Source organism: Urocampus carinirostris, chromosome 19 (assembly GCF_059441175.1).
Source record: "Urocampus carinirostris isolate Australia breed hairy pipefish chromosome 19, RoL_Ucar_1.0, whole genome shotgun sequence".
Classification (NCBI taxonomy): Eukaryota; Metazoa; Chordata; class Actinopteri; order Syngnathiformes; family Syngnathidae; genus Urocampus; species Urocampus carinirostris.
This window is the reverse complement of record NC_142367.1, coordinates 25,921,479-25,946,597: the sequence shown is the minus strand read 5'-3', so window position 1 is coordinate 25,946,597 and position 25,119 is coordinate 25,921,479. Positions and strand designations below refer to the sequence as shown.

At 43.1% G+C, this 25,119-nt stretch overlaps 1 protein-coding gene across 1 annotated transcript in view; it reads left to right on the top strand.

Moving 5' to 3' along the window:
• pcdh15b (protocadherin-related 15b) overlaps positions 1-25,119 on the top strand; it is a 247,267-nt gene that overhangs the window by 53,694 nt on the left and 168,454 nt on the right. The window contains exons 6-8 of the mRNA XM_088323283.1: positions 12,548-12,708; positions 12,809-12,964; positions 22,871-22,990. Of these exons, the coding sequence (XP_088179409.1) occupies positions 12,548-12,708; positions 12,809-12,964; positions 22,871-22,990 (437 nt within the window). The remainder of the gene's footprint in view (positions 1-12,547; positions 12,709-12,808; positions 12,965-22,870; positions 22,991-25,119) is intronic.

Genomic DNA, 25,119 nt, shown 5'->3' with positions numbered 1-25,119 from the left:
AGGAGTTCTTGACCTTTTGGCAGCTGCCAATCGGAAAGCCGGGCAAGGCCATGCTCATTAATATTCATGAGGTCTTGGCTAGCTATGCTGTTGCTGCAGGCCTGACTCTACTCCAGAATTTCAGCTCAGGAGGGGAGAACGGCAAAATCGTCCTGTTCCGCCTGTATCCCTTGACAAGAAGTTCTTGACCAACCATAAGAATATTTATTCAATTGCCTAGCGAAAGTATTAAACCCCCTCCAGAACGTTTTTTTCATATTGCTATATCAGACTCACCTTTATTGTCATTATACTGCTTGGAGACTCATGCTACAGTATGAATTCTCATGAAAAGAAAAATATAAAGTGTTCGCCTCAAATATAAAGTATTCACTACCAGTGTTCCCTCTAAGCTGCGCGCGTGCGCAATTGCGCACTGCTCGCACATTCTCAGCGCACAAGAAAATCTAGTCAGCGCACAAAATTCAGGGCTCAAAATTACTAATTAAGAAGCGATTTAAGTCAAAGTTTCAGAGCATGAAGGTAAAAATACACGGGTTCCCCTGACGTTGTGTCCTAAATGCGGTATTTTAAAGTCGAGTCGAAGTAGAACGAAGTTGAGTAAAGTTAGTAGAGTTTGTCGAGAACCGGCTTCTTCGGCTCGACTCACCTAAAGGAACCGGCTCTTTCGGGTCTTAAACGGCTCTTCGGGTTGTTTTTGCTTCTTTAATCCCAGCATGACCAAATATTATGTAAAATGATGCTCAAAATGACTTAAAGGAAGGGGGGAATAGAACAAAAAAGAAAAAAATACCTAAATGAAAAAGTAGTGAATATCTGAGAAAAAAAGAAACAAAAGGATGAGAAAAAAAGAAGGAAAAAAGCCAGAAAAAAAGAAAAGAAAGAAATGTGGGAAAAATAAACACAATGAGATTTTTTTTAAAGGAATTTTTAAAAAAAGTTGAAAAAAAACCATGGAAAAAAGAAGAAAAAGTTTGTGTTGCATTCAAATAATTTCCAACATTGTACTTCCACTAAAAAATGTGATTAAATACAGTTGTGTATCGTGCAACCGACTCAATAAGCCCCCAAAAATGTTGTTATTATGCCACAAAAGATACCAGGAAAAAAAAAGGACATTTTGTGAAAGAATTGTAAAAACAAACGACGTTTGTAGGCAATCGTACATGAGTCAATTCATTCAAAAGTGAAAAAGAATTTTGCATTGCCGGAAACTCAGCAAAATGTAACTTGATGTCAAGTTTTGAACATGTTTGCTCATGACTTAATTGCCACACTTGGGATTGCCGTTGCTCACTGTTGTTTCAAGCGTTGCTCACCAACTTTGTGTGAACGCTCAGACCCTTGCAAAATGACAGGGAACATTGTCAGGCTCTCTGTTTTTTTTTTTCAATGCAGGCATTGTATTCCCACTAAAATGTGTTTGATGAAAGACCATCTTTGTCAATAAACACAAAAAAACGAATCCAAAAAGCTTACGAGTGTAAACAGCTCAAAGGCTTACTAGGCCTGTCACTGTCGTCCTGCGTGTTGGGATATCGCGAAAAAGCAAACCCGCAGGCTCTGCAGTTTTTTCCTCATTTGTGCGCACGTTGCGTCTCTGCAGCAAAATAGATTTCACTCAAAATGACTGCGGTAGATCAAATGAATATATTTATTACGCCCTCCACGGATATAATGCTAATGGTGTAGCCACGCCGCTACGACTACGTTTTACAGACGAGTACATGCTTTCCCGCCTGACGGTTGACCAATAATATACCCACATTGGTTATCTATTTATAAAACACGGAAATTGGGTGAGCTTTAAAACAATAATGGATAGTTTTGGAGGTGATGGACCCATGCGGGGGAGGCGTGAACTGCTCAAAAAGAGAGGTGGTGTTTAATACCAAGGGCGGCAGTGGCTCAGGAGGTAGAGCGCTGTAAAGCTGACTGTTTTTGGATGTGTATTTCTCAGACTTCTATGCTATGGAATTTATGTTTTTACATTTAGGAATATGAAAACCATCATCACTCACACACACATGGTCACGTTTCAAAGATGAGTCTAATTCCATGTTCTTTGTAAATACGTTTCTCAATCGTATTTCCTTTTATTGTGAAGTCGCGCTTGTGTGTGACTTCATTTCCTGTTCATCTGTCAAGAAAATCAACGCCTACTGAGCGATTGGGGGGTGTTCGGCCGAGGATTGTGGGAAGATGGCTGCTCGGTCGTCCACACTCCATTCGCGAGGAAAGTTAAAACCTAAATGAGTGTTTTCATCTGAGTAATTCTGCCAACAGAGAGTTTATATCTTATATAACTCTCACAAGCGCTCGTCTTGGGATCAAGAGATCGCAGTTCGAATTCCGGCTCCTCCATGTTACATGTGGAAGTGTCCTTGGGTAAGACACTGAACCCCTAATACCCCCAATAAGCAGGTTAGCGCCTTACATGGCTGCACGGCCGCTATTGGGAAATGTGAAGCACACTGTAAAGCGCTTTGGGAAGTCTTGACTTGAAAAGCGCTATATAAATGCAGATCTCATCATTAGCTGCACCGCTTATCCTCAGTAGGGTCGCGGGGGAAGTGCTGGAGCCCATCCCAGCAATCATCGGGAAGTGGGCAGGGGACACCCTGAACTGGTTGCCAGCCAATCACAGGGCACACAGGGACAGACAACTCGCTCGCTCATTCACACCTAGTGACAATTTGGACCGGCCAATCCACCTGAAATGCAAGTCTTTGGAATGTGGGAGGAAACCGGAGTGCCCGGAGGAAACCCACGCAAGCACGGAGAGAACATACAAACTCCGCACAGAAAGTCCGGTAGCTGGATTTGAACCCACACAGGAGGTTCCCAAGACCTTAGAACTGTGCAACACACGCGCTAACCACTTGTTCAATAACAAAGAGGAGTAACAAAGTCACAAAAAAGGGTTGACAAAACAACAAAACGTCCCAAAAAACAAATCTGGCAAAGATCAACCCGCAAACCAAGACCGAAAGCAGAAATTGAAAAAGCAAGGAACAAAGTAACAAACTAACAAGTGGACACTAAACCACTGACAGAATATCCAAACAAGAAACCAGAAACAAGTACAGTGGAACCTCGGTTCTCGACCATAATCCGTTCCAGAACCCTGTTCGAAAATAGATTTGTTCCAACACCGAAATCATTTTTCCCATTACAAATAATGTAAATCGTTTTAATCCGTTTCAACGCCCTGAATGTTTATCTTTGTTTACCTTCAAGACACAAATAACATAAATGTAACCCAGGCTAATCGTACGTTCGCGTTAGCGTAATCTTCCGTACGAAAGATTAAGCTAACATGAACGTGTAAAAATAAAACAAAGGATAAAGAAAATAATTATAGGATTTTTTACCTTTGTGGTGGTCAGCAGAAGGCGCAGAGGGATGGAGGAGGAAGGAAAATGATTGGTTGGAAGGAGAGTCCCCTTCCATAAAAACTTCAGGGAGCTCTTCTGTCTGAGGGGTGCTCACACCTTCAAATCTATTTGCTACAGGATGTTCTTTTCTCTTAAAATATCTATCCAATGACACTTGCTTCTGCCTTCTTTTTAGCACTTTTCGGAAGTGGTTCATGACAGTGTCGTTAAAGTCATGATGACTCTGGTGGCTGCAGCTTCATCGGTGTGGTGAAATTCTGTAACTCGGCCCATTTGCTACACATTTGTTTCATCTCGGACGTCCCCTAGTGTATTGGAGGTGCAATTGCACCTGAGAAAATGACAAGGAGTAAAAAAATGTGATGTGATATCTATCTATCTAGACATGTATCTATCTGTCTATCTATCTATCTATCTATCTATCTATCTATCTCTTTCTCTGTCTGTCTGTCTGTCTGTCTGTCTGTCTGTCTGTCTGTCTGTCTGTCTGTCTCTCTCTTTGTCTCTGTCTCCTTTTCTCTCTCTCTCTCTCTCTCTCGACATCTAGACATCTATCTATCTGTCTATCTATCTCTATCTATCTATCTCTCTTTCTATCTCTATCTAGACATCTATCTCTCTTTCTATCTCTATCTAGACATCTATCTATCTTTCTTTCTTTCTCTATCTGTCTGTCTGTCTGTCTCTAAAAAAATGTGATGTGAAACATCCACCCCGGGATTCGAACTCCGATTTTTGTTCGGACAACGAAGCAAGAATTTCTCGAATTTTTTTGTCCGAACTGAGAGTCTTTCGAAAACCGAGGTTCCACTGCAGAGGACAATAAGCAACATTGTGCACAGTAAGCATTTATACCTCTCTATGAGGTAGCGTGTTCGCAGTATGAGGTGGTGTGTTTGAAGTATGAGGTAATGTGTTTGCAGGTATTCCTCCTTAGAGAGCATTTGTAGAGTTTCAGTTTTTGTGCAGTGTGTGTTTAGCGTGGGGAAGGAACTATCTCGGAGTCTGTTTGTTTTTGTTTTGTGTGACCTGATGCATTTGCCGGAGGGCAGCAGGTCAAACAGGTGGTGGCCAATGATTCTCTGGGATGTGTTGATGACGAGGTGTTCTGTTCAAAATGTCCTCATAAAGGGTGGGGATGATAAGGGATAGGTGAATGGATATTGGACACATCTGTGTCCAGTTCCAAAGCCACCACTTCTCACTTAAGGGCCGGATATCAGCTAGATAGATAGGACCCACTTGCGTTGCGTTTCTCACAAGTTTTTATTGGAAGGAAGAGAAAGGGCCGCGCCACGATCCGGTGTTCGCTGGACGCAAGAAGCAAGTCGCTCTGGTACTCGGATTGTGCTCCGAACGCAGAAGTGCATCTTCCGTGGCGAGCGATGGCGGTGTAAGGGACAGAAAAAAGCGGGTCGGTAGCCGGGACTGGAGAGCAAGGAGTGGTCAGAAGCGAGTCATAAGCCAGAACGGGAGAGTAAACGTAGTCGGGGGACAAAAAGAGATCGTAAGCCGGGACGGGAGAACAGACGTGGTCAGGAGCAAAACAGGTCGTAGCCGGAGATAGACTGGTGTCAGGGTCGAAAAATTCACTGAGGTTCGCAGACGGACTGACCACAGGGGAATGACAGGACTGGGTTCAAATAGTGACAGGGAGCCAATCAGAACCGGTGGCGGTTGGCGCCAAATGAGTGGGCACAGGTGATACACATCGGTAATCACGACAGTTCTATTTAGATTGATCTAAATATAATTTGCAGATATTTTAGAATTGAAACCTTGTGTATTTTTATACGCATACATGGTCGGGGTCGTAAGCGAGTCGCAAGCCAGGAAAGGAGAGTGGACGTTTTCGGGGACAAAAAGAGGGCGGAAGCCGGGACGGGAGAACAGACGTGGTCAGGAGCAAAACGGGTCGTAGACGGAGTCAGGGTTGAAAAAGCCTTGCCTAGTATTTACTGAGGTTCGCAGACGGACTGACCACAGGGGATTGACAGGACTGGGTTCAAATAGTGACAGGGAGCCAATTAGAAAACCCGCGGCGGTTGGCGCCAAATAATTGGGCACAGGTGATACACATCGGTAATCACGACAGTTCTATTTAGATTGATCTAAATATAATTTGCAGATGTTTTAGAATTGAAACCTTGTGTATTTTTATACGCATCCATGGTCGGGGTTGGAAGCGAGTCGTAAGCCAGGAAAGGAGAGTAGACGTGGTCGGGGACAAAAAGAGGGCGGAAGCCGGGACGGGAGGGCAGACGGAGTCAGGATCAAAAACGGGTCAGACGGGAGCAGAAAACGGGACAGGTGGGAGTCAGGGTCGAAAAAGGCTTGCTTAGTGTTCACTGAGGTTCGCAGACGGACTGACAAAAGGGGACGGATAGGACCGGGTTCAAAAACTGATCGGGAGCCAATCAAAACCCGCGCCAAAAGAGCGGGCACAGCGGAGTCACATCAGTAATCATGATGAAGTATTTTTTTTTTACATTTTCATTAAACCGAATGAAAAAGTCTGACGGGTCCATAATTTGTCCACCTCTTCTTTTGTTCTGCTTTTATTTTGTAGAATCGGATTTAATTAGTATTTCTTAGAGGGGCAGAAGTTTCAAAGCTCGGACTGTAAAACAAAAAATCTTAAAAATCTTGGCTTTATTTACTAATTGCAAAATAAACCGGCTTAAAAAGATAAGCAGAATTCCCTACGACCAAAAACATCAATTTGACCTGAAATCTAAATGCAAGAATTTAATTATTGAGAGAATACAACGACCCAAATTACTAATTCCCGTCTTTATATTTGAGGCAGCCTTTTAGCGCTTTTCTGCACTTTAACTAGAAAAAAAACTTCTTTGTGAGTTAATGCGACAAGCGGGAAGTAGAAAACGAAACGGATCGTAACCTTAATTAATGTATTCACTCAGACCGACTGTTAATCATTTTAGCACGCGATGGAAGGCTCCATTAAGACAATAAATACCTTTTGAATTCCACGTGAACTTTAGGTTGAGAAACTAATTAGCCGAAAAATTAATCTGCTTCTCTGCGCGTGAATGAATAATAACTACGGGTGCATTTTTTTCTTTTTTTGCAATATTGATGTATTTCAGTCATTAACTTACATCTTGATGCAAATACACACGCTTATATTGTTGTGAGGATTTCCGTCATGGTAGTGTACTGCTCACAAATAGCACATAGTTTCCTGTCCTGGCTGCTAGAAAGTCCTTTGGTTTCCTGTCCCGGCGAAGAGGAGAAAGCCCCTAGGCCGCACCTGATTTCCTGTCTCTGCAGTGAAGGGCGAGGACGTTCAGCCGTCTTGTTGCTGCGGCCTTTGCATTTGTTTTTCTTTTGGGCTTCAACATCCACTACACAGTATCATCTCCAAACAGAAGAGCAGTTTCCGCGACAGACTACTGTCACAGTCTTGTTCCATGAACAGAATGAGGAGATCATTTCTTCCTCATGCCATGAGGCTCTTTAACTCCACCCGGGGGAGTAGAAGCCCACATTAAACCCCACATTTGTATCTTACCCTATTTTTATGACAGTATGTATTTTTTGTAACACTATTTAAATGCTCTTTATTAACATGCTATATTGGGTATTTTTTGTATTCTATTTCTTTTGTTTTATCATTTTATTTTTCAACACAAGGATACTGCTGGAAGTGTGAATTTCCCTATGGGGATGAAGAAAGTATCTACTATCTATCTATCTATCTAGACATCTAGACATCTATCTATCTAGACATCTATCTATATATCTAGACATATATCTATCTGTCTATCTCTATCTACCTATCTATCTCTATCTATCTATCTATCTATATCTATCTCTCTGTCTGTCTCTCTCTCTCTCTGTCTCTGTTTCTGTCTCTCTCTCTCTCTCTCTCTCTCTCTCTCTGTCTCTGTCTCTGTTTTTCTCTTTCTCTCTCTCTCTCTCTATCTAGACATCTATCTATCCGTCTATCTATCTCTGTCTGTCTGTCTATCTATCTCTATCTATCTAGACATCTCTATCTATCTATCTCTATCTATCTGTCTATCCATCTCTCTCTCTCTCTCTCCCTCTCCCCCCCACCCCTTTTCTCCCACTCTGTCTCTTTTTTTCTCTTCCTTTGTTGGTCTTTGTCTCTTTCTCTCTCTGTGTCTTTCAACCTCTTTTGCTCTAACTTCCTGTTTTCCTTTTCTCTTCCCCTCTTCATACCCTTTGCACTTTCTTTTCTCTTTTCTCTCCTTCTGTCTTTCTATTTCTCTTTGGATTTCTTTCTTCCTCTCCCTTTCTTTTCCCCCGTTCTCATGACTTTTTATCTTTTGTTTTTCACGCTCTCTCCCTCTCTCTCTTTTTCTTTCTTTGTCCTGCCCTCTCTCCTGTTCCCTCCCTCTTTCTCTTATTTCTTTATCTCTTTTTCTTTCTCTTTCATCTACTAGTCCGGGTCCCCCACAGAATGTTTGTTCTATCGTGTGGCCCCCGAGTTCAAATGAGTTTGACACCCCTGTTCTAGAGGTAGGTGAGAAAGCAAGGGGGGCAATATTTACGCAACACCTACTTTTCAGTCTTTTTTCATTGCGAATCGTGGCAAAATGACCACGTATGCGTGACTGACTACCGGATTAAAATGAGCCACTCGTAGAAACGGAGAATAACATCTAGCGAGTAAAACAACCGTGACGATAGAATAACAAGCAGCCGCTGCAATTGGAACACGAGATATAATAACGGTGTTTTTAAAGGCTTGAGGGCGATGCACTGATGTGTCATTTTTACAGAACATTAGCTTTACCGAAAGAGACAACACAGCTGGGGTGGCAGTCAGGTACGGCGCACACAGCAAATGTGGTCAGGTAGGCATTTTTGGGGTTCTGCTCGAGGGAATATCAGTGGGGATTTTGGTCTCCGATATAATTGTTGCTATTGATACGTTTGTTATCATGGCAACCGTGACAGAAGTAGATTCAGTCACACAGGTATACAACAAAATCTATCATGGTGAACCAAAATGGAGAAAAATCTTAATTGCAAAAATGCATTGATTTAAATGGAAGAGTGGATTTATTGGTAGGTCACGCGTCCAAGGGTTAACAATGCAAGACACCAGCTACGACAATGGGTCTCTGAATACTTGCTGGACAGCAAATATATTTTCAAGTAATTCTCACTTGAAATTGCATTTCGGTTCCTGAGCTTGTTTTTCTCTTGCGTCTCTCTGAGTGTTGTTGTCTCGCGGGCCGGATTATATCCTAGAGGGCCTGATCTGGCCCGCAGGCCGCTTGTTTGACACCTGTGCTCTAGAAGTTCCCTGATGACTTCTAAATGATCCAACGTTGACCTAAATCACTAACAATGACAGTGTGTACTTCTGAGTCATTAAGTCTCCTTTTAAATGCACCTGTACGGACCGCATTATAACAGTATTACGAAGTTCAAGAAACACACCAGGCAGGTCCGAGATAAAGTTATAGAAAAGTTCGAAGCAGGAATGGGATACAAACATTTTTGAAACATTTACACACCTCCCGGAGCACTGTGCAACAATATCAAAATTGAGAGAGCAAAAAAACACTACCTGACCTGGTTGTTGTCAGGAACCGGAACCTGATCAGGACCCAAATGCGTGACGCTTCTCACACAAGCCTTTTATTTTACGGGAAATGGGGAGTCATGCACGTTAGGCAGCAGTCTGTCATGGAATGACAGGAAGCCAGACCGACGAGGTCGATACCAATTGCCCGAGTAGCAATCGGACAGATGGGGTCGATACTGGACAGGACGGGACAGACAGAATTGATATTGAAACAGGATAGCGAAATTAAACAGGACAAACTAGACGGGAACGAAAACTGGAGAGAATAATAAACAGGACAAAAATAGACAGGAACGATCCCAGTCAGGAAATGCAGGCAGGAAATCGGGCTGACAAAGGGTGAGTGAGAGCACTGAGCTTAAATAGAAGGAAAGCCGATCTGTACACGAGCCGCAGCTGGCGGCACACGGGCGGGGCCAATTGGGCGCCATGGCAACCGTGACATGTTATCAAAAAATCTTACTGTCTTTTTCGCTAACAGTATACTTAGCTAACACAAACAGACACGTCAGGTTTAAAATAAGCCATACCTATTTACTGTTTACCTTTGTCTGAGTCTTCCCTTGCCCTCATGTAGGTTTTAGATCAGGTGATGGTGTCATAATAGTCTGTAATTTGCAATAATCTGTGGTTTGTGCAGCCATTTGAGACTCTTTGTGATTAGGGCCAAAAACCCCCCAAAAAATCATTGATTTAAATGAAAGAGTCTATGTATTGGTAGGTCAAGCGTCCAAGAGTTAACAATGCAAGACACCAGGTACAATAATAGTCAGTGGTCTGTACGGTCGTTTGAGACTCCTTGTGATTAGGGCCAAAACAGATAAACAGGACTTGACTATTGTACCTTCAGATTTGGCAAGGATTGTGGTTGTTTCCCTGTCTTTGCAAGAATCTGGGGGAAAACACTATCTGTGAATTATGAAGTAAAATCAGTCACACAGGTAAAGCTCACCAATGACAACAAAATGTATCATCTCGGAACAGAAATGAAAAATATCTTCATTGCAAAAAAATCATTGATTTAAATGGAACAGTCTATGTATTCGTAGGTCAAGCGTCCAAGGGTTAACAATGCAAGACACCAGGTACAATAATAGTCAGTGGTCTGTACGGCCGTTTGAGACTCCTTGTGATTCAGGGCCAAAATCGATAAACAGGACTTGACTATTGTATCTTCAGATTTGGCAAGGATTGTGATCGTTTCCCTGTGTTCACAAGAATCTGGAGAAAAACCTTCAGACACCACCAGACCACATCGACTGAACCACTGTGAATTTTTGAATCTCATTTCAGACGTAATAAAAACTATTTTACAAAACTTACCCCCCCTTGTCCCTGCACGTATTTTCCGAGGCAATGAATCACGACGGCCATTTGATGGCGGTTTCCATGGGAGCCTCGAAGGTGCCGTTGCCAAGTTTTGTGTTGGATATTAGATTGGGCAGATGTTGGACGTGGAAGGGGGTCAAGAAATCAAGGATTTCATCACCCCAGTCAGTCGGACTGCCAACGCTATAAAGTGCATATATTAGAGGTGATGCAAATGCTTTTGGGTCATTCATTTTGGGCGATAGCAGATCGATACCGGACAGCAAGGGACAGACGGGATTGATATCAAAACTGAATATCGAAATTAAACAGGACAACCTAGACAGCAACAAAACTGGAAACCAAATTGAACAGGACAAAAATAGACGGGAACAATACTGGAGAGGAAACACATGCAGGAAACTGGACAGAGTCTAAACCCAGAGGTTTGTTGACGGACTGACAAAGGGAGATTGTGAGCACTGAGCTTAAATAGAAGGGAAGCCAATCTGTCAACGAGCCGCAGCTGGCGCCACACGGGCGGGGCCAATTGGGCGTTATGGCAACCGTGACAGAAGTAGATTCAGTCACACAGGTAAACCTCACCAAATACAACAAAATCTATCATGGTGAACCAAAATGGAGAACAATCTTAATTGCAGATTTATGTAGGTCATGCGTCCAAGGGTTAACAATGCAAGACACCAGCTACGATAATGGGTCTCTGAATACTTGCTTGACAGCAAATATATTTTCAAGTAATTCTCACTTGAAATCGCATTTCGGTTCCTGGAGGGGGCACTTATGGGCGATTATTTTTTCATCTTTTAGCTGATGACTACTTCTCCGAGCTTCTTGTGAAAATAATTTGCTGCAAGTTAAGAGACTATAAGACGACCGATGCAAATACGGTCTGAGTCAGTGTTTTTCAACCGGTGGCTCTGGACCCAGAAGAGGGTCGCACAGCTGTTTTCAGTCATTTGCCTTTGCAGAAAAAACGCAAAGAAGAAGAACAAACACAGGGTCAACTACACTCCTAATAGGTAGGCCGCGCTAATGCCCTGCTCGAATTCTTTCCTGCTCAGTCAATCGCTGTTATGCCAATTGCTTTTGAGAGGGAACACATCTCACTTTCGTGTGATTTTGTCCGTTTTCTTTCCTTTCTATGCCCATCGTAATGGGTCTCAAGAAAGTTACATATAAGGGGAAGAACAAGTGGAAAACAATGACAACAACGATGGAGGCGAAGAACGGAATTATTGCGAAGTATCCAAATTATACACGCGTGTCTGTAGTTGACCTGCGGCTGGAAGTTACAGTATAGCATACATATGTCATGATTACAGATGCGGGGCACCTGAGGCTACCCCATTGGCGCCAACAGCCACGGACCCTGATTGGCTGTTGGACTCTTTTTAAACTCCCGCCTTCCTGAAAACACTCATCAGATCGTCTGCGAACCAATGCTACCCGCTAGACAAGCTTTTGTGACTCTACGACTCTATCCTGCCCTGTGTTCTGTCTGATTCCTGTTGCCGACCTCTTTTCTGGACCCGTTTATCCGACTCGATCCTGCCCCGTGTTCTGTCTGATTCCCGTTGCCGACCTCTTTTCTGGATCCGTTTATTCGACTCGATCCTGCCCCGTGTTCTGTCTGATTCCCGTTGCCGACCTCTTCTCTGGACCCGTTTATCCGACTCGATCCTGCCCCGTGTTCTGTCTGATTCCCGTTGCCGACCTCTTTTCTGGCCCCGTTTATCCGACTCGATCCTGCCCCGTGTTTTGTCTGACTCCCCTTGCTGACCTCTTTTCTGGACCCTTTTATCCGACTCGATCCTGCCCCGTGTTCTGTCTGATTCCTGTTGCCGACGTCTTTTCAGGACCCGTTTATCCGACTCGATCCTGCCCTGTGTTCTGTCTGATTCCCGTTGCCGACCTCTTTTCTGGACCCATTTGTCCGACTCTATCCTGCCCTGTGTTCTGTCTGATTCCTGTCGCCGACCTCTTTTCTGGACCTGTTTATCCGAATCTATCCTGTCCTGTGTTCTGTCTGATTCCTGTTGCCGACCTCTTTCTGGACCCGTTTATGTTTTGCTCCTCCGGATCGTGGATGCAAGTCCTGTTCTCTTTCTTAATAAAAACTGAGTAAAACGAACGCAATTGGGTCCTGTCTCCGTTCCTGGTTTGTGACAACAGATGACACGCAACAATGTTGAATACACCTTTAATATACATCCACATGGTTTTTCTTCAGGAACGTTGTTGGTGGAGAACATGCAAATCAACGGTGTGGCGGAGGGTCCGGACCAAACCATCTCCTTGGCTCTGAGGGACAATCACAACCACTGGGTCATCCTGGACCCTTCCAAAAAAGCCCTATACCTCAACAGCACTGGACGTGTTCTCGACAGAGATGTAAGAACTGTTTTTGGTGCTGATCCAGAACATTGTTTTGTATAACTGAAAAACCTGAATCCAACAGAAAAATATGCTTCCGTCTCCTTTTATACTGCAGCCTCCGTCGTACATCCAGTCCATCGTGGTCCAGGTTCAGTGTACCAACGAGCTGGTCGGCACCGTGATCCTTCACGAGGTCCGGATCGTGGTACGCGATAGAAACGACAACAAGCCGCGTTTCCAGCAGCCCAGATACTACGTTGCTGTGAACGAGGTAACATGACGACCATTTTTTAGCTAACGGTGTTTTACCTGACACATATCGGGGACGGCACGGGTCACGAACTGCTATTTTGTTGCTGATTACATCGAAGGGCTACCAGTTTGATATACAGTGCATCCGGAAAGTATTCACAGCGCTTCACTTTTTCCACATTTTGTTATGTTACAGCCTCATTCCAAATTGTATTAATTTAGTCTCTTATCTCCAAATTCTACACAAAATACTCCATTATGACAATGTGAAAAAGTTTTTTGCATGTGCATGTCAGAGCACAAACACCAAGCATGAAGTCAAAAGAACTGTCTCGATTGGAAAATAGAGTTGAGTGTCATCTGCATAGCAATGGGACTTAATAGTATGCTTGAGAATAATATGACCTAACGGAAGTATATGAAGTATATGAATGCTAAAAAAGAAGGGGACCGGGTACTGAGCCCTGCGGGATGCCTGCAAACAGGTCGATAGAGCAAAAACGTGGTCGGGGTCAGAAATGAGTCGTAAGCCGGGACGGGAGAGCAGATGTAGTCAGGATCAAAAACGGGTCGTAAGTCGGGATGTGAGAGCAGACGTGGTCAGGATCAAAACGAGTCGTAGCCGGAGACAGACGGGAGCAAAGACAGGACAGGTGGGAGTCAGAGTCGAAAAAGGCTTGTCTAGTATACACTGAGGTTCGCAGACTGACTGACAACAGGGGATTGACAGGCCTGAGTTCAAATAGTGACAGGGAGCCAATCAGAACCCGCGGTGGTTGGTGGCCAATGAGCGGGCACCCAGTAATCATGACAGATACAGTATCATCAATCAGTTCTTCTGAGGGATATTAATTAAAGCGTCAATAACTTTGAAACGTCGGAATACCCCAAACTATCACAATATTGAAGGATTTTATACATTTTACTCTAAAGGATTTTATACGATTAAATACAAGTTACATTTATCGAGTGCAATGAAGATTTTCACCGAGTGGGCTTCAGGTCACGCTGTTCCAAATTCGGAATGTTTTGGCTGGGGAATTTTTATAACAGGACTCTGACGAAGGACGTCAGGCATTTTTTTGATAGACGCTCGATGTTGTCTTGAGTTTCTCGAGACATCGAGGCGAGTGTGGACCCCACGTGGGGGCTTTCATTGGCACGCCCATGGGAGGAGCCGGCACACCAGCTTGCCGGCAGAGGAAGAGAAGCAGAAGATCGAGAGAGGAGGCCAGAGGAGGAGCAAAACATAAACGGGTCCAGAAAAGGGGTCGGCAACGAGCAACACTAATTCGGCTAATATTCGATGAAGTTCACTTAGCTAAATTGTTTAAGAAATGAAATCTGCCTCCGTGTGAAAATGTCGGCTATTCTTGTCCATCTTTTGCCATCAAGAAACAAGCGCGCATTGCATTCTAATATTTGGATGAAAACTCCTCCAAAATTTGGAAAGTTGAACCATCTCCACAAACAAAACTCAGTTTTAAGTTGACTTTTCCCCGTCACGCCAGAATGAAGCCAATCCCCGATGAGCTGGGATCGATTCCACTTCACCTAATGTCGACGAGCGATAACGGAAAATATTGGCCGGGTGGATTTTGTTCCACTTTGGAGGGTTTCATAAGCGTCCAAAAGACGGGTCCACAAACGAGTGGCTCGGAGGGCCCCCCCGGAATAGTCTTTGAAATGCCAAACCTGTTGTTCTGGTGCTCTCGGGAGTCCGCGAAGCATCATTTAAAAGGTCCAACTGGACGGGGACGGCGTGTTGGCGGAGAATATCTCATTATGCAGTTTTCCTCAGCCTGTCCAACTCAATCTGTCCTCTGGAGCCCTCTCTTTCTCTCCCCTCGGTCCGTCGGCATCCATTTTTTCTCTGCGGCTCTTCTTCATACCCTCGCCAACTCACCTCTGGCATTTCTACATCCTGTCACCTTTCCTCAACCTCGCTGCCCTTCCTCTGACACACTTGATATACTTCCCACTGTCCTGGTCTTCCTCCGCCTCATCAGTGCCAACAAAATTCGCCCTCTGCCGCATCATTAGGAGGCTTCATTATTAGAATATGCATCGGAGATTTAACGGGTCCGTGCCGGGTGGAGGTACAATAGCGCTCAAAAGTTAGAAAGGTCCTTATTTTTGAAGGGAAAACACAATCGTCTTCAATAATGATGACATGAAGATAATCAGAAATACACCCAATACATTGATAGATAGATACCATAGATACCATCAATAGATAGATACCATAGATGCACAGATAGATAGATACCATAGATAGATACCATAGATCAATAGATAGATCAGTATATCTATCTATCAATAGATAGATAGACTGACTGACAGACGGACTGACAGTCATAAATAGATAGATGGATAGATAGATAGATACACTGACTGACTGACAGACTGACGGTCGGGGATAGATAGATAGATACCATAGATACCATAGATGGATACCGTAGATACACAGATAGATAGATACCATAGATAGATAGATAGATAGATACCATAGATCAATACCATAGATCGAAAGATAGATAGACTGACAGACTGACAGTCAGAGACAGACAGATAGATTGACAGTCTGACAGTCAGAGATAGATAGATACCATATATACCATAGATACAGTAGATACCATAGATGGATAGATACCATAGATCTACAGATGAATAGATACCATAGATAGATACCATAGATAGATAGATAGATAGATACCATAGATCAATACCATAGATCGAAAGATAGATAGATAGACTGAGAGACAGACAGTCAGAGATAGATAGATAGATAGATAGTTTGACAGTCTGACAGTCAGAGATAGATAGATACCATACGTATATACCATAGATACAGTAGATACCATGGATGGATAGATACCATAGATAGATACCATAGATAGATACCATAGATAGATACCATAGATAGATACCATAGATCGATACCATAGATAGATAGATAGATAGATATACTGACTGACAGTCAGAGATAGATAGATAGATAGATACCATAGATGGATACCGTAGATACACAGATAGATAGATACCATAGATAGATAGATAGATACCGTAGATCAATACCATAGATCGAAAGATAGATAGACTGACAGACTGACAGTCAGAGACAGACAGATAGATTGACAGTCTGACAGTCAGAGATAGATAGATACCATATATACCATAGATACAGTAGATACCATAGATGGATAGATACCATAGATCTACAGATAAATAGATACCATAGATAGATACCATAGATAGATAGATAGATACCATAGATCAATACCATAGATCGAAAGATAGATAGATAGACTAAGAGACTGACAGTCAGAGATAGATAGATAGATAGATAGTTTGACAGTCTGACAGTCAGAGATAGATAGATACCATACGTATATACCATAGATACAGTAGATACCATGGATGGATAGATACCATAGATCTACAGATAGATAGATACCATAGATAGATACCATAGATCGATACCATAGATAGATAGATAGATAGATATACTGACTGACAGTCAGAGATAGATAGATAGATAGATAGATAGATAGATAGATAGATATACTGACTGACAGTCAGAGATAGATAGATGGAACGATGGATGGATGGATAGATAGATAGATAGATAGATCGATACACTGAGTGACTGACAGACTGACAGTTAGCGATAGATAGATAGGTAGATAGATAGATAGATACTTTATTCATCTCCATAGGGAAACTCACACTTCCAGCAGTATCCTTTTGTCGTTTATTAACAGATTAACAGGCTGGCCTCGGGGTGCTGTGTTGTAGTTTAGCAACACCGGTATGGATGACGTCACACGCTAGGCCAAAAGTTCAACGTCCCTGCAGCAGATGGAAATCTTTGTGCCCAGGGTTACACCACCTCGTGTTCACGTAGATAGCGAGTCCGCCTCCTCTCCGCTTCCCGCAGGCTTTTGTGTCTCTGTCCGTCCTAACAGCTCTGAAGCCGGGTAGCTCCACTTTAGCGTCCGCGATGCTAGACGTGAACCACGTTTCCGTAAAACACGGCAAACTGCACTCCCTGTACGCTTTGATGTTTTTCCCCTGCACAGCTAGTTTGTCTGTCTTATTTGGCAGAGAGTTCACATTTATCATGATTCCGAACGATACCAAAGGCTTATAGCGCCGCTAGCCGCTTAGCCTTCACCTAAGCTCCGACTCTGCATCCACCATTGGGCCCCCTCATCACGCCGGCACGAGAATCCTTCTTGGCAAGGAGTTGATTCCTCGAATGAACGCATTTTTGTGTGTTAAAACCCATAACCATAGGATAAAAAAAGCAATCCAAAGTGTAGTTGTCAAACGGGACGAAAAACACTGAAGATAGAAGCAGACACTTAAAACAATAAATCACAAAAAGAGCGAAATAACAAGGAGCTGCTGGAAAGGCTGCCGCTCGCTATCATGTCATGAATAAGGGCTATACAAATAAACATGACTTGACAGGTGTATAGAGGCCAAATTCCAGCAACCAACACTCCAGTGTTCAAATAGTACATCGTTAGAACCAATGTTCCCTCTAACCTGCGTGTGTGCGCAATTAGGCACTACCCAGAGCTTTTCCGCGCACAAGAAAATCTAGCCAGCTCACAAAAATCAGGGCTCGAAATTGATATTTAAGAAGCTAATTTAGTTAAAGTTACAGTGCATGAAGGTAAAAATACACGGGTTCCCCTGACGCTGTGTTCGAAATGCGGTGTCGAAGTAGAAAGAAGTTGAGTAAAGTCGGTAGAGTTTTTCGAGAACCGGCTTCTTCGGCTCGGCTCAGTAAAAAGAACCGGCTCTTTCGGGTCCCAAACGGCTCTTCAGGTTGTTTTTGCTTCTTTAATCCCTACACGACCAAATATTATGTAAAATTGTGCACAAAATGACTTGAAGTAAGGGGGGGGGGGGAAATAGAACAAAAAAGAAAAGATACAAAATGAAAGTAAAAAGCTGAGGTAGAGAGAGAGAGAGAGTGAGTGAAAGAGGAAGAGAAAGAAATACAAGTACAGCGTTTGTGAGAGGCATCTGGCTTTGGTAACATCAAGTGGACATTTTTCAACATGCAGCTCGTTTTTCTCTTGCGCTTCTCCCAGCGTTTTCTCGCGGGCCGGATTTAATCCCCTAGCGGGCCTGATCTGGTGCCGGGCCGCGGGTTTGACACCCCTGATCTACAGTGAAGAGGTGACTCGAAATGCTGGACTTCAAGGCAGGGAGGCAAAGAAAAACCTGTATCTGAGCCTGGCCAAAATATGGGAGATGATAATGGGCAAAAGAACACAGATAAATAAATGTGTGACTTTTTCCTGGAAAAATCACAAATTGTCTGGATGACCCCAAACATTTGAGACTGTCCCTTCTCAAGGTTTCTTCATTTTCGTCATGTTGAGGTTTTTGAGTTTTTTCTTGCCCTCATGTCGGTTTTAGATCAGGGGATGGTGTCATAATAGTCTGTGGTTTGCAATAATCCGTGGTCTGTGCATCCCTTTGAGACTCTTTGTTATTAAGGGCGTCACAAATAAACATGACCTGAGGTTTTTGAGTTTTTCCTTGCACTCATGTAGGTTTTTAGATCAGGGGACGGAGTCATAATAGTCTGTAGTTTGCAATAGTCTGTGGTCTGTGCAGCTTTTTAAGACTGTCCCTTCTCAAGGTTTCTTCATTGTCTTCATTCTGAGGTTTTGAGTTTTTCCTTGCCCTTATGTAGGTTTCAGATCAGGGGATGGTGTCATAATAGTCTGTAGTTCGCAATAGTCTGTGGTCTGTGCATCCATTTGAGAAAGTCCCTTCTCAAGGTTTTTTAATTTTCCTCATGTTGAGGTTTTTGCGTTTTTCCTTGCCCTCATGTCGGTTTTAGATCAGGGGATGGGGTCATAATAGTCTGTAGTTCGCAATAGTCTGTGGTCTGTGCAAATTTTTGAGACTGCTCCTTCTCAAAGTTTGTTCATTTTCCTCATGTTAAGGTTTTTGAGTTTTTCCTTGCCCTCATGTAGGTTTTAGATCGGGGGATGGTGTCATAATACTCTGTGGTTTGCAATAATCTGTGGTCTGTGCATCCATTTGAGACTGTCCCTTCTCAAGGTTTCTTCATTTTCCTCGTGTTGAGGTTTTTTTGAGTTTTTCCTTGCCCTCATGTACGAGAACATCCCCCAAGGAGTCGATTGCGTTATTCTTGAAGTTTTAGGCGAGAGGTTAAGATTTTCACAAGGCGTATCTTTAAACCGATCCCCCGTCCGCTATAACGACAGCGATCATAATTATGCAGGACATGAAAAATGGCGTCGCCAAATATACTTTATCTCACATGTTCATCGTACTGTTTGGAGATTACATTCGCATCCTGGCAGGCATCTCCAAAACTTTTGGCTGCTAGAAACAAAAACAAAACAAAACAAAAAAAAAAGAAAAATGTAGCATGGAAAATCATTGTTGGCAACATTTTAGCTTTCATGTTCTGTGGCAAGTGTTCAGCTGGAGCAGACTGTTTTATTCAAATTCTCTGGGAAGAGAGTTCCCCTGCTGGGCTCTCAATTAAAACATTGGAAAGTAATAGATATAAACAAATAAACTTGTCATTTTGTTGAATTAGTTGGTGTATTCTGTCCCCTTTTGTCAGTCCGTCTGTGAACCTCAGTTAACACTACGAAAGCCTTCTTGGACCCTGACTCCCACCTGTTTCTTTGCTCCCGTCTGTCCCCCGGCTTTGACCCGTTTTTGATCCTGACCACGTCTACTCTCCCGTCTCAGCTTTCGACCTCTTTTGTCCCCAACCACGTATACTGTCCTTCCCTGACTTGCGACTCGCTTCCGACCCCGACCTTTTTTTGCTCTCCTGTCCCGGCTCCTGACCCGTTTTTCCGTTTTTGACACCGCAATCGCTCGCCACGGATGATCCATGTTCAGAGCGACCTGCTTCCTGTGTCCATCAATCACCGGATCGTGGGCGCAACCCTATCTCTTTCTTCCAATAAAACTCGTGAGAAACGCAACGCAAGTGGGTCCTGTCTCCGCTCTGGTCCTGACAGTTGTTACTATTATGTTGTATATTTTGTACATTATCATTGAGGTTAAAATGGAGTTAGCCAACCACTTAAGTATCTACCTTTTATAAGGCACTTAGAGTTGATATTTATAAATCATAGGCTACTGTATGTACTTGCATATAAGCCTACATCGCTCATTAGCTGAACCTTTAAAACTGCATTTAAAAAACTTCATATTTAAAGAGAAACATACCGTAAATATTAATAGAACGTGTACTTAAACAACAATATCTGAAGGGGCTGAACATGACTGGTTATGACATAAACAAAACTTAAGTCAGTGGAAACAGTGAATCATGTCACGGTTGCCATGGCGCCCAATTGGCCCGCCCGTGTGGCACCAGCTGCGGCTCATTGACAGATTGGCTTTCCGTCTATTTAAGCTCAGTGCTCTCACTCTTCCTTTGTTAGTCCATCAAAGAACCTCTGCCCGCAAGACGTGGGTTTTGACTCTGTCCGGTTTCCTGTTGGTATTTCCTGTCCGGCATTGTTCCCGTGTATTTTGTCCTGTTTGATTTCGATATCCTGTTTTGATATCAATCTTGTGTGTCCTGTCCTGTCCAGTATCAATCCCATCTGTCTGATATCTGCTCGGGCAATTGGGATCGATCTCGTCGGCCTCTGGCTTCCTATCATTTCACACCAGACTGCTGTTTAATTTCGTTTCCAGTTTTGTTTCAGTCTATTTTTGTCCTGTTTATTATTTTCTCCAGTTTTTGTTCCCGTTTAGTTTGTCCTGTTTATTTTCTATATCCTGTTTCATATTTTATTTAAGCTCAATGCTCTCACTCTTCCTTTGTTAGTCCATCAACGAACTTCTGCCCGCAAGATGTGGCTTTTGACTCTGTCCGGTTTCCTGTTGGTATTTCCTGTCCGGTATTGTTCCCGTTTATTTTGTCCTGTTTAATATCGGTTTCCAGTTTTGTTCCCGTCTAGTTTGTCCTGTTTAATTTCGATATCCTGTTTGGATATCAATCTTGTCTGTCCCGTCCTGTCCCAGTATCAACCCCATCTGTCTGATATCTGCTCGGGCAATTGGGATCGATCTCGTCGGCCTCCGGCTTCCTATCATTTCACACCAGACTGCTGTTTAATTTCGGTTTCCAGTTTTGTTTGTCTATTTTTGTCCTGTTTATTATTCTCTCCAGTTTTTGTTCCCGTTTAGTTTGTCCTGTTTATTTTCTATATCCTGTTTCATATTTTATTTAAGCTCAATGCTCTCACTCTTCCTTTGTTAGTCCATCAACGAACTTCTGCCCGCAAGACGTGGCTTTTGACTCTCTCCGGTTTCCTGTTGGTATTTCCTGTCCGGTATTGTTCCCGTTTATTTTGTCCTCTTTAATATCGGTTTACAGTTTTGTTCCCGTCTAGTTTGTCCTGTTTAATTTCGATATCCTGTTTGGATATCAATCTTGTCTGTCCCGTCCTGTCCAGTATCAACCCCATCTGTCTAAAATCTGCTCGGGCAATTGGGATCGATCTCGTCGGCCTCTGGCTTCCTATCATTTCACGCCAGACTGCTGTTTAATTTCGTTTCCAGTTTTGTTTCCGTCTATTTTTGTCCTGTTTATTATTGTCTCCAGTTTTTGTTCCCGTTTAGTTTGTCCTGTTTATTTTCGATATCCTGTTTCATTATCTATCCTGTCGGTCCCTTCCTATTCAGTATCGACCCCATCCGTCTGATATCTGCTTGGGCAATTGGGATCGATCTCGTCGGCCTCTGGCCTCCTATCATTTCACGCCAGACTGCTGTTTAATTTCGTTTCCAGTTTTGTTTCAGTCTATTTTTGTCCTGTTTATTATTGTCTCCAGTTTTTGTTCTTGTTTAGTTTGTCCTGTTTATTTTTTATATCCTGTTTCATAATCTATCCTGTCTGTCCCTTCCTGTCCAGTATCGACCCCATCTGTTTGATATCAACTCGGGCAATTGGTATCGTTCTCGTCAGCCTCTGGCTTCCTATCATTTCATGCCAGAATGCTGTTTAATTTCGGTTTCCAGTTTCCATCCTGTCTATTTTTGTCCTGTTTATTATTCTCTCCAGTTTTTGTTCCCGTTTAGTTGGTCCTGTTTATTTTTGATATCCTGTTTCATTATCTATCCTGTCTGTCCGTCCTGTCCGATATCAACTGGGGCAGTTGAAATCGGTCTCGTCGGCCTCTGGCTTACTATCATTTCACGCCAGACTGCTTCCTAACGTGCATGACTCCCCGTTTCCCGTAAAACAAAAGGCTTGTGTGAGTAACGTCACGCGTTTGGGTCCCGATCCTGTTCGAGATGATAGATTTTGTTGTCAGTGGTGAATTAATATAATATAATAATATAATTATATTAAATATAAAAGGAGACTGTGTAGAGAGAGTCCACTCTTTTCAAATTTCTGGGTGTCCGACGACCTCTCCTGGTCTGCAAACACCAGAGCGGTGGTAGGGAAGGCCCAGCAGTGACTACATTTCCTGAGAGTGCTCAGGAAAAATCATCTAAAACAGCATAGCCATTTAATTTCCACCCTAATTCGACAATGTCCATTTGGTGTCACTCTCGTGTAAACCCTAACGTGTCATGAAATTATATCAAAATCCCTCAAAAACATGAGTTCAAACCTTTACTCGAAAAACAAAAGATTATCATCCAAATCAAATGTGTTTATAAACATCATCTGCCCTCATTATGAAAACCAAAATGAACAAAGGCTGGCTAAAAATGGCTTTCCTTAAAGTCAGATATTATTAGCCCCGAAACGGATTCATCTTCTTCGTCAACTCTTGCTAATGTATTAATAAAAAAACACCAACTACATGAAGAAGGTTTGTCCTAGCTTAGACCAGGAGGAGCTGTCAAAGGTCTACCAGAATTGTCTCCTGTGTTTCAGTTAACTCCGGTGGGCACCACCATCTTCTCGGGCTTCTCGGGCAACAATGGAGCGACCGACATTGACGATGGTCCGAACGGACAGATCGAATACACCATCCAGTACAACCCCATTGACCCGGTGAGTTGACGTCCATTTTATATGCCGTAAAAATATCATTTGATATCGTTTTTAACACATTCCATGCCATAATGCCTAGATTTGTTGTCAGAAGCGTGGTCCATAATTGACAAAAGTATATAATACATTGTTGTTGTTTTTTTTTAACTATAATAAACGGTTGAGTACATCTTATCAGTAAGTATCAAGCCTCTGGGAATGAAATGAAATGATCTGCATTTATAAGACTTCCCAAAGCGCTTTACAGTGTGCTTTACATTTCCCAATAGGCGCTGACCTGCTTATTAGGGGCTTTAGGGGTTCAGTGTCTTACCCAAGGACACTTCGAGAATGTAACACGGAGGATTCGAACTGCGATCTCTTGATCCCAAGACGAGCGCTCTACCTCCTGAGCCACTGCCGCCCCTAATGAAATGATTTGCATTTATATAGCGCTTTTCAAGTCAAGACTTCCCAAAGCGCTTTACAGTGTGCTTCACATTTCCCAATAGCGGCCGTGCAGCCATGTAAGGCGCTAACCTGCTTATTGGGGGCGTTAGGGGTTCAGTGTCTTACCCAAGGACACTTCGACATGTAACACGGAGGAGCCGGGATTCGAACTGCGATCTCTTGATCCCAAGACGAGTGCTCTACCTCCTGAGCCACTGCCGCCCCTAATAAACAGGACAGACTAAACGGGAACAGAATGATTTCTGTGTTTAAAATTACAATAAGTTTGGCTGGAGTGGTTTTCTTTGTCCACACATCAAGAAAGCCCCCACTGTCTACTGTTGCTTCCTGTATCCAGCAATTGAGTGTGTGTAGGTGGCCCCACGTACCAACTAGTGTCATTATTACTGATGTGACTCAGCTGTGCCCACACATTTGGCACCACCCGCCTGGGGTTCTGATTGGCTCCCTGTCACTATTTGAACTCGGTCCTGTCAATCCCCTGTTGTCAGTCCATCTGCGAACCTCAGTGTAAACTAGGCAATCCTTTTTCGACCCTGTCTCCCGCCTGTCCCTATTTTACTCCCGTCTGGGACCCGTTTTTGATCCAGACCACGTCTGCTCTCCTGTTCTGGCTTACGACTCGTTTCGAACCTGACCTCGTCTTGCTCTTCTCAAATCCACATGCCAATAAGTTCCCCAAAATAAAATGCTTCAACTTCACTTATATCTCAACCGTTACAAGATATTGTAAGGTTGTATCGTTTACGAAACTGAAATCTGACTCCAAAGACACTTTACGTGTCTTGTCCAAACCCTTACAGTTGGAGAATCATACATCGGTTATTGCCAATTACAATCCTGTGTAGAAAGACGAGGGGGTTTCCGGGTGTTCCTCTGCTATAATTCCTGCCGATGAATTGTTCACGTGTCATGACCAAGCCTCTGGCTGATTGGTCCGTGCCGCCGTGGATGCAAATTTCCCATCCATGGTTGAAGAATGGGAGGAGGGGTGATAGGATGTACCAGGCATATCCACCCCCACTCCACGCTAGGTGATAAATCATTGTTATCTGCACAGAATGGAAGAAAAAGGCACATCCCAAGGCAAAGTGCGGTTCACGGCAAACCTTCTCTCATAGTTTGCCCTCAAAAACTGAAGTCAGATTTTAGAACAAGTATATTTGACTTTATGTAAGATAAAACATTGTACAAAATAGTATATAACTTAAAGCTAAAATAAACACAAACTATCCACCTAGAAATTTTCTGTCGTCCTTTAAAGACGAGTCTTTCCATTTGAGAGAAACTTCTGGCATTGAATGACCGAATAAACAGAAATCACAGCATCTTTGTTTGTGTCCTACACGGCCTGGATCTCAAAACAAACACAGAACATGACAATCACTCGTTTCCCGGAATGAACCCTAGGGCGCACGCAAAGAATTTTCTCTTTTAATCGACGTTTCAAAGATTCGCTGATGATTTTGATGGACTCCGTCCAATCAGTTTCACTCAACGTCTTCCCTTTTTTTTGTTATTTTTGATCCGCGTCGATTTGCCGGGAGCGATATTCCGAACACGAGGGTGGCCATTTTTAGCCCTGCAGCAAAAAAGTATTGAATTCCTAATGGAAAATCTATCACTTAGATTTAGTTTTGGAGTTTAGTTTCGACGCTATGTACTCGAGCTAATCAACC